Genomic DNA, 10134 nt, shown 5'->3' on the forward strand with positions numbered 1-10134 from the left:
GGGAGACAGCTGACATTGCATCAAAGGTGAGATTAGAGGTATCTACCACATTGCCTGGGAAGCCAAGCCTGTAGATCTTACTGGGGTGAGAAAAAGGCACCATGTGTTAGGATACTGGATAGTCATATACTATCCTGGTGACTTGGGCCAAGGCCTTTCTGTTTTTCTGGGTAACTGCCTTCTCTTCCTTCCAAGGATGATCACCCAGACTTTTGACTTTCTCATTTCAGACAAATGTCCCCTGCCTTGAAAATAATTTTAAATATTCACAGGATTTACCAAGTAAGATATGGCTATCATTTCATTTAAAAAGATAGTCAATTATCTATGTCTTATGTCATTAGAATATTCCTAGAATAAGTATATAACCTCAAACACTGTTCCACCTGCAACAGGACTTCTCTAAGGCTGAGACCCCAAGTCCCACTCTCTCATCTCCCCTTCCATTTCTGCATTGCCTCCTTCTAGCTCCTAATTCAGAGCTCAGTGGGTGAGTCTAGGAACAGTGAGTATCAAGACAGAAGTGTAGTAGAAATAGCACTAATGAACTCAAACCTGTGCCCCATTATCTTCTTCCCAGATGTCTGCCTGGTCCATATTCACCATGGTAGCCTCTCCTGATGGAAACTCACATTCTTATCCTAAGATCAACCACATTACACTGTATCATATTTCAGGAGCCATTAGAAAGCATGGACACCTCTAGACTCCTTTCTGTTTCTCTGCCAAATACATTAAAGATGCAGCAACCATGACTTAAGCTCCTTGGGGGAAGATGAGAAAAATGACATTTTGAGTTAAAATAAAACAAATAAACCATAATCATGAAGTACTTCTAAATTAAGCTTTGCCCTCTCCATTTTCAGATTTCTATATCTAAATCCTATTCCTCTCTTTTAAAAATATTATATATTTAAATATTTTTTCATACACACATATACACTATATATATGTATATATATCTATATCTATATACATGTATATATAATATGATATATATATATATGTGTGTGTGTGTGTGTGTGTGTGTGTGTACAGATAGAAGGCCATTTCCTGGATTACCAATGATAGTCTCTGGTGGACACAAGACTTATGAGCTCTAAAGAAAACATGAAATTCTAGAGTGTTTGTGTTTGAGAGAAGACTCCCCGGAATGTGGCAAGAATGAGTACTATATTAACAGTCACTATGCGTATGAATGACTACAGGTCATGCTCTCTGCTACTGCAGGGAAGTGGGAGCATGAGATGAACTGATCCAGAGAACAGCCCTGCAGCTTAACGAATGCTCAGCACAGTTACAGTCCGTTACTTTCTTCTGCAGCTTTGGAATGTTGTCATCTCAAAGGGCAACTGGGATTTAATCCCGGGATGAAAACTGTCTTCGGCTTGATGTTGCACTATACTTTGAAAAGCTTCATTCTGATAAACATGGAAGAAAACTGAGGTGCGTCCTGAGTTGCTGAAAAACAACAGGAAGGTCACTTTTCAGATCTGAGCAGATTTTTTTCATTCATGATCAGCATGAATCAGGAATCATTCAGGACTGGAAGAGCCCCATTCACTAAACTGTAACAGAGAATTAATAATACCACACAGAGACCTGGCATTAAGTCATAGAGAAGTTTGTTTAGTAAACATCAGACAAACTAAGAAATAGTAAAACAAAAACATCTATATATTCATGTACTAGAACACAAAAGTGGAAAGTTTAAAAGACAGGTATCTAACTCCAAACAGTTACCTAATCAGGATGTGCATTTTGGAATTGCGCTAAGAACAGGATGGCTCCTGTATTTTCACCTTAGAACTGTGACCCTAAGGTTAGGAGGGCCTGGTGACCCATGCTACATTCCTGGAGCCCACAGAAAGGTAGAAGAGAACCAGCTCCACATAGTTTTCCTCTGACCGTCTCAGCTGCCATGGGACCTGTACATATACACCCAAACACACCACTTCCACCAACACCTCTCATCACAATAATAAATAAATTCTTGCTAAAGAAAATAGAAATGATTTTGAAATCTGCATAGAATCTGCTTACTCTAATACTAACATGGAGTAGGAAAATGGGTGAATTAACAGACAAGGGTTGGTTGTCTTGGAAACAGCTGCAAAGATGGCATGCATGACACATTTGCATACAGCACATGCACAAAATATCAGATGCTACAGGAAAAGGAAATGATCTGAGAGAGAACTGCTGGGGTCTGCAGTCTGGCCTTTCCCATCAGCTGTGGGAGGAGCTTTTACTGTGAGTAGTCATGGTGGACTGGTATGTGAGGGTCTAGAGCTCACAGAGGAGCAAATAACAGAAGAAAACACACTAACTCTAGCTCATGGGTAGTGTTTTGACATAGTGGATTTTGTCATCTGTACACAGGCCATCTCTATAATGGAAATGTAGAACCAAAAATGAGCCTCTCCCTTCAGCCACAAGAAGAACACCTGTGAATTACAAAGAAGATGGGACAAAGCTGCTCTTTGCTTGGGTCAGTATCATGTGTACAGGTATGGAAACAACATAGGGTCAAAAAGCTCAGATGATCCAATGTGACAACTGACAGAAAATGGTCTTCTGGTGATTTTTTTTGATCTCACATTAGTATTTTTGTAGATTTTCTTTTTCTCCCCCCCATCCCTTTTTTTGGAAAGGAAGAGAGAATGTAATGTTGGGTGGGTAGGAAAGTGACACTGAGGAGTTGACAAAAGAGAGGGAACATGACCAAGATGTATTACATGAAAAAATTAATTAAAAGTAGGTAAATTTTAAAAGGAGGAGGAGGAGGAAGTAACGAGGGAGAAAGAGAAGGAGAAAAGGAACAGAAAGAAACCAGGAGAAAACTACAAGACTGCAAGTTCTAGAGCAACTGGCACCAACCAAAAGAGCTTACCTCTCTAGACTCTTCTTTTTTCTGTGTCTGCACTCTAAAATGGGGTGAGGGGGAGTTGGGAGGAGTTGAAAGGAAAGTTTAACATGTCATCAAAAACGTTCACAATATTTTCTTCTAATCAACGGTGTTATGTTTGTTTTTAACTGAACCATTCCCTGGTAACCATGGACCCTATAGTATCCATGTATCTGTATCCAAGTGTCTTCTCTGTATCCATGGCTTCATGCATTCACCCACATAGCATTCCTAACATGCAAGAGTGACATTGGTAAATAGTCTTTCTCTGGAAAAAAAATGAAGACATCTAGGTTTTTAAACTGACTGGTGGAAAATAAGCTAAACATGGACTCTCCAAGGGACCTGAGACACAAGGTCCTACAAATGGTCTCTTCCATTAGGGACCCTATTAAGTGTCATGAAGATAGAATACTGTACTGGCTTTGGTTCCTTCCATAAAGTAGTTCAGGAGGTATGTGCTACCACCTACTCCTCACCCTCCCCTTCCTGTCAAAGACCAACTCCCGTTATCCATCCTCAATTAGAGGAGAATAAACAAGCCTCAGTGTCACCTTAAATAATCCTTATGAATAACCAACTTCTAAATATTAGAGCAACCATCCTGACATTTGACAGGCATATTCTAATTCCTAAATTTCTACCCAGTCATGTGAAATAGATCAGTAACTATCTAATATACGGTATCTGGAATAGTCAGTGGCTGACATTCCTATGGGAGTAACACATTTTGCTCTACCAAAATTCCTTGGATTTTGTTAGCATTTATCTTGGAGACCCAGACCCATTTCTGACATTGGGAACTGTGATAAAGTCACTCACGTATGATAGTTGGGATGCTCACGAGGATCAGCAACATGGCAGACACAGAGATTCCAATAAAGAGGTCCCTAATGGGGATCTTCAGGGGAGTTTCTGTAGGAGCCACTTCCTAAGGAAACATCAGTAATTGAAGAGGCACCAACAGAGATGAACAGAAAACATATCCCATATCTCAATCTATACTTTTCCCTCCATTGCCAGTGTCTATCATAGGATATGCAAATATAAGGTAGTGCACACCTTGATTCCCAGCACTTGGGATGCAGAGGAATACCTGAAAGTTCCAAGAGAGTCTGATCTACATAGCAGTTCTAGGACATCCAGAACTACATAGAGAGACCATGATTATTTTTTTTAATGGAGAATAGCGCGTGCAAGAAAAGTCTAACATAAAGCTGAGTTGGTATTGAGCTGCAGATCTCTAAGATAATGCAAACCTCAAAATGTCTAAGAGGAGAATGAAAATGTTTTCAAATGTGAAATTTGAAATGACAACATGATTGCATATCTTGAGAGTGATGATATCAGAATTATTATTCAGTAGGTTATTCCTCTATTGAGAAAAACAATGCCTCCTTTCAAGTTGGCAATCTGATGTTATGGGAGTGTGCTCAGCTACTAGGTCTACTCCGTCTGCATAGATCCTACCTGTCTTGTAAAGGCAATTCTAGATTCTACTTGTTTTTCACTTGAGACAGGTATATAGCCTGTATGTGTGTAGCCACACTATGTAGCCACAGCAAACCTGGACTTCTCCATGTAGACCAGGCTGGCCTCTAACTCAGAGATACACATGCCTCTGCTTCCTGATAACAGGGACTAAAGCCATGGTCCTCATGCCAGGTTTGATCTACATCTATATAAAATCACTCAGGAGAAGCCGTTCATGGATGCAGGTTGATTAGCACTGTGTGATCAGACAGAAAGATGTCCAGAGATCATCACCTATGGGAATAAACATGTGACAGGCTGGGCATCACCCAATGCCACTTCATAGCTCAACACTGATCTACTAGCCTTAAGCAGCCCCCTTACTGTAAGATTAACTGCAAGAAACAGACCATAAGATCAGGTCTTTGCCCTTGTATGAGCCCCATCTCTGGATCACAACCCAAGCTCCTCTGCTTAGTCAGAGGGACCATGGGCATGTTAGCTAAGCTATGTGAGCTCTGTCTCTATACCCTCAAGCATGTTCAGTGAGGTTCTTGGGTAAGGTATTATCAGGTACTTCTTGACAAACACTGTGGGGAGTGTGTTTGTAGGTTTTGAGACAGAGTCTCATGTATTCTAGGCAGGCCTAGAATATATATCATTTGCTATGTAGCCAACGTGATGAACTTCTGATCCTCCTGTGTGTTCCCCCTGAGTGCTCGGATCACAGCAGTATCTTCCCTGCCCACTGAACATTTCCTTTAGCATTTCCTGGTTGTAAGTAACAGCAGTGGCTATCCTTTCTCATTCATCTTCACACATCTTTCCAACCTTCCCAGGAGATGGAGTCTGGGAAAGTCATCTGCAGCTTCAAGAAGCAGGCTGCTGTTGCTAAGTGTGGCTGTGCACATCTGTGACCCAGGATGAGAAATAGAGCCAGGAGGGGCAGGAGTTCATTATCCTTCTCAGCTCTGAAGGGAATCAAGGCTAGCCTGGTCTCCAGGAGCCCCTGTCTCAAAAACAAAGAAACAAAAGCCCCAGATACCAGCACACAGAGGAGTGCCTCTGTGCCCAGTTCCCTGTGCACTGTTCTCTGTGCACCTAGAGACAGCCTGGCAGCTGCAAAATCCAGATTTTCCTACTCCTTTTCAAATTTTTAATTCTAAAGTATTTCTTCTTGCTGATAAAGATGACTATACTGCAGTTCACCAAGCTCAGGTCCAACTGTGCCATGCAGGACTGTGCTAAAACCGCACAAGTCTGTTCAGTTGATAGCACTTTCAACAAATACGGTATATTAATTTATTCTCCCTTGGTTAGCGTGTTCTTTTTTTAACCTAACTTTTAGCTTTGGAGAATCAGTCAATCTCTGAGTCACTACCTCCACTGTTTTGTAAAATATCATTTATTAGGCATATTTAACAAATTTGCTTCCCAATAACCATTTTATGGTCAAATCCTTTCTTCTTTTTAATGGAATTATTATCATATATTTAATGTTTCTTTTTTTTTTTTTGAAAAAAGGTCTCACAATGTAACCCAAGATGCTTTGGTTGTCCAGGCTATCCTCACACATGGTGTCTCTTGTATCAGCTTCCTGCTGATAAAGGCATAGACAACTATGCCTGACCCTTTTTCTTTACTTCTACCTCTTCTTCTTCCTTTGAGACAAAAGTCTATAAACTAATTTGACCAAGTGTTTAAAGGCAACATGATTGCAGAAAGATAGACAAGAGAATCTCGCTATTAGCACAGAGAGGGATATGCTTACAGTGTGATTATTCCGAGGGTAGTTTGAAGATGTCACAGTAGCAGTCCAAACTGTTCAACGAGAATGAAAATGAATTACAATTACAAAGGTGTTAGATTTTTTCACTACAGACACTACACATACTCACACCATCTCTATGATGAGTTGAAAGTTAAATGACTTCAGGTATTGTAGACGTACAGAGCATCACAGTAAACAGTTAACATTCTACTAAATTATTTCTCTCGGAAGTTGTACATCTTAACTTCTGTGTTCTGGCTTCATGGAAAAATCCCCCCCCCGCCCCCGCCACCTCTCTGTGTGTGTGTAAAATACAAGTGCATGTCCAGGCTTATCTACAAATCTTGGTGAACCAGAGAATTCAGTTATGGAATAGTTTAAGGTCCTACCTTATCTGAATTTCCACATGAGCTGAGGGTAGTACATGCAAAAAGACCACATACACATCCAAAGGTCAGAATACCTCTCTACTCAGCATGAGTGGAGCTACCATGATGTCTATCATAGTGTCTTCTTGACTAATATGGCACTGCACGTCAACCTGGATCACAATTGCTTTAGAAATCACCTGTCATATCACCCACAGCCAACATGTCTCCTACAATGTGAGGATTAGGACACAGTGTGGCAGGGGAGCCATTGAACCCCATTCATATATCTGGGTGTTCTGAGACATCTATTTTTGGAACAGATTATATATTTTGTGCTTTCAAAATCTGGATGTCAAATACAGAATTCTTGTTCTGCTCAGTAACTGCAATAAATAAATGTCTTACACCTTAACCATGAGCCCATCAATTAAATTTTATTCATTACAAAGCTCATATCACGGGGCTGGTGAGATGGCTCAGCAGTTAAGATTACTGACTGCTCTTCCAGAGGCCATGAGTTCAAATCCCAGCAACCACATGGAGGTCATGAGTTCAAATCCCAGCAACCATATCTCACAACCACCCATAATGAGATCTGAAGCCCTCTTATGAGTGTCTGAAGACAACTACAGTGTACTTACATATATAATAAATAAATAAAAACCTTTGGGCTGGAGGCAGCAGGGCCAAAGCAAGCAAGGAGGGGTAAGGGGCCTGGAGTGAGGGAGAGGGCCAGGAGCAAGCGAGACCAGAGCAAGAGGGAGAAGGGAAGGGGAAAAAATCTCATATCAGATGACTACACAGTTCTAATTCAATCAAATGACAGACATCCCAGCTGACAAGGCACACATACAGTACCAACACAATGAGTGGAAATACAGCAGGTCTATGGAAATCCCAATGACTTGTAAAGCTGGCATTGCTCAGCATGGATAAAGATGGACAACTCACAACCCTCCTTCAGTCCTCACATTACTGTTTACATTTTGCTCATTGGGAGAGCCCTTCTAAGGAGCCAAAGATAAATGGCTAAGTTTAGACAACCTCTACACACCAGGCTCTGCTCTAGCCTGGGACCTTAAGTAAGACCTTCTGGGTATAAGAGTAAGTGACTCAGTAAGGAAACAAGATACAATTTTAATTCAACACTGACAGGCATCACTAGAGGCAGAGACAAGAAAATCTCTATGACTTTAAGGCAAACTTGGTCTGCATAATGAGTTCCTTGCCAGCCAAGTTGAGATCTTGTCTCAACAAACAAAACTCAACTTGTAGCACCCCAGCAGGTCGTAGGAACATGTAAACTGGTACTTCTTTTCTAAATCTAAGTCTTCAATGAAGGTGGTAGCTTATCTATGTTCTCCAAACTCAGCCCATGAACTCCATCATTGGAAGCACTAAAAACTAAGTATTGAGATGTTTTATCAATCCTGAGATATCTTCATTTTCCTATAGTGTGTGTGACTGCCTGGAATAAATTGTTTTGCTTTGTTTTGTTTTGTTTTGTTTTGTTTTGTTTTTCACACAAATCTTTATGCTCTAAAATCACAGTTGTAGCCTAGAGCCCCCTGCAAACTCAGTTTGTAACCCAGTTCTGCAGAGCCCTCCTGGTGGATCTTTCCACAGGCCAGTGAGAGGCAAGGAAATTAATGCAGACCTTCAGATTGCTCAAGCAGCAGCAACAACAACAACAACAACAACAATACTGTAATCATTTTGTCCCTTAAAATCCAGCCCTACATCAGGGATGGATGGGTTTTAAGAAGTTTTAAGTATTCCTCTAACAGGTACCTTTTCACTCCTAGATGTAAAAGATTTGAAGCTAATCTTATCGTTGGATGTCAAGCTTTCCCCCATCTCTAATAAACTATTCATTGCTATTAAGTATAAATTCATACAGGTGGGTATTTCAAGTACAAACTTTATGGTGTCAGCAAAGCATATGCATAGAATTTACTTTATATTAAATTGTGTGAAAATGCATATATCATCTGTGTATGGATTCCTTCATTTGATTGCAGATGTTTATTGAGACCAGAGTTATCAGATCCCCTGGAAATGGAATTACAGGCATTTGTGAGATGTTCAATGTGTGTGCCTTGAACCAACTCAGGATCTCCTCAAAAGCAATACTCACTTTTAGCTATGGTGCCGTCTCTCCAACCCAAATATGAACATTCCAAACCTTAAATCCAATGTGTAAACAATCAATATATAGAAAACATCCTCTGCATTTTTCTGCTTTACAAATTAATTTCAAAGACCCATCAAATTCTCCTAAAAATGAAGAGTTGTGAAGTCTTCCTCAGTGAGAATTTGAATACAGGACAAACCTTCCAAATATAAATCTCAGTGCCTGTGGCAGGAAGCCTGACCCTGGAGTTAGAAGAACTAGCTTCCAATTCAAGTGAACAGGGATAGAGAGTCTGAGCCACTTTCTGTCTTCATAACTTCCACCATGAACTTTCTGACTCTGTGTCAGTTCCTTTCAGTACACAATAGGGACAGATCACAGCTATGTCAGTAATAGTTGTCTGAGAATTAAACACTGCATCCTAAAGCTTGTAGCAAGCCACCAGGTACTCGGGAAATGTTAAATGTTAGCTTCACTGAACTATGGCTTACGTGCATGGCTCAGTTTCAAAATGGACTGAGAACCCAAATTTTTTTTCATCAGAAAGTCATGCCCTGCTGAGTAAGATTCTCATCATCCTCATTAGCTATCTAAGATCAATGATCAGCCCAAGTCTGACTATTAGTGAATCCACTGGGAATCTGACAGAAAGAGATGGATGTCCTCCATCTTCAAGCTGCAACACAGCAGCAAATGCATGTAACTTAAGATGGGAAAAATCACAGATCTTGTGAAAATGGTGTTTAGGACCCAGTTGAGAACACGAACTACATTATACTTCTGACTTGACTCAATGTTCTGTGTATCCTACAGCATCCCACGAGAAGGACTCTGAGACCTGAATCACATGGGTTTTACCTGGTTTCTGAGTCTGCGTGTGTGTCATCGACGTTGGAGAAGTAGAGGCAGAGATTCTGGTTGATTTTGGAGAATCTGTAGGTCTTGTTGAAGCAATTGTGTATTTTGTTGTAGTTTTGGGTCTCCTTGAAGTAGTTATGAGTTTTGTGGTCGTTTCAGGTTTCCATGAAATAGTTGAGGTTGTTACGGTAGTTGCTGGTTTCCTTCGAGTAGTTGTGTATTTGAGGGTTGTTGAAGGAGTTCTTGGAATAGCTGTGGGTTTTATGGTTGTTAAGAGTGTTCTTCGAGTAGTTGTGGGGTTTATTGTTCTTGGGAGTCTCTCTGGAGTAGTTGTTGGTTTTATGGTAGTTGAGAGACTTGTAATAGTTGTGGATTTTGTGGTTGTTGAGGGTATATGTGGAGTAGGTGTGGGTTTTATAGGAGGTGTGGGTCTTCTTGGAGCGTTGGGTATTGTGATTGGATTTGGTCTTCTTGAAGCAACTGTAGGTCTCCTTGGAGTAGTCATGGATCTTGTAGTGGTTGAGGGTCTCCTTGGAGTAGTCATGGATCTTGTAGTGGTTGAGGGTCTCCTTGGAGTAGTCATGGATCTTGTAGTGGTTGAGGGTCTCCTTGGAGTAGT

At 40.7% G+C, this 10134-nt stretch overlaps 1 protein-coding gene across 1 annotated transcript in view; it reads right to left on the reverse strand.

Moving 5' to 3' along the window:
- Window positions 1-1161: 1161 nt before the first annotated feature.
- LOC114629573 (hepatitis A virus cellular receptor 1 homolog) overlaps window positions 1162-10134 on the reverse strand; it is a 17042-nt gene continuing 8069 nt past the window's right edge. The window contains exons 4-7 of the mRNA XM_028777615.1: window positions 6153-6202; window positions 3731-3839; window positions 2894-2927; window positions 1162-1461 (exon numbers count right to left, since the gene is read on the reverse strand). Coding sequence (XP_028633448.1) covers window positions 1308-1461; window positions 2894-2927; window positions 3731-3839; window positions 6153-6202 — 347 coding nt within the window. The 3' untranslated portion in view covers window positions 1162-1307. The remainder of the gene's footprint in view (window positions 1462-2893; window positions 2928-3730; window positions 3840-6152; window positions 6203-10134) is intronic.

This window comes from Grammomys surdaster, unplaced genomic scaffold, assembly GCF_004785775.1.
Source record: "Grammomys surdaster isolate TR1022 unplaced genomic scaffold, NIH_TR_1.0 313, whole genome shotgun sequence".
NCBI classification, from domain to species: Eukaryota; Metazoa; Chordata; class Mammalia; order Rodentia; family Muridae; genus Grammomys; species Grammomys surdaster.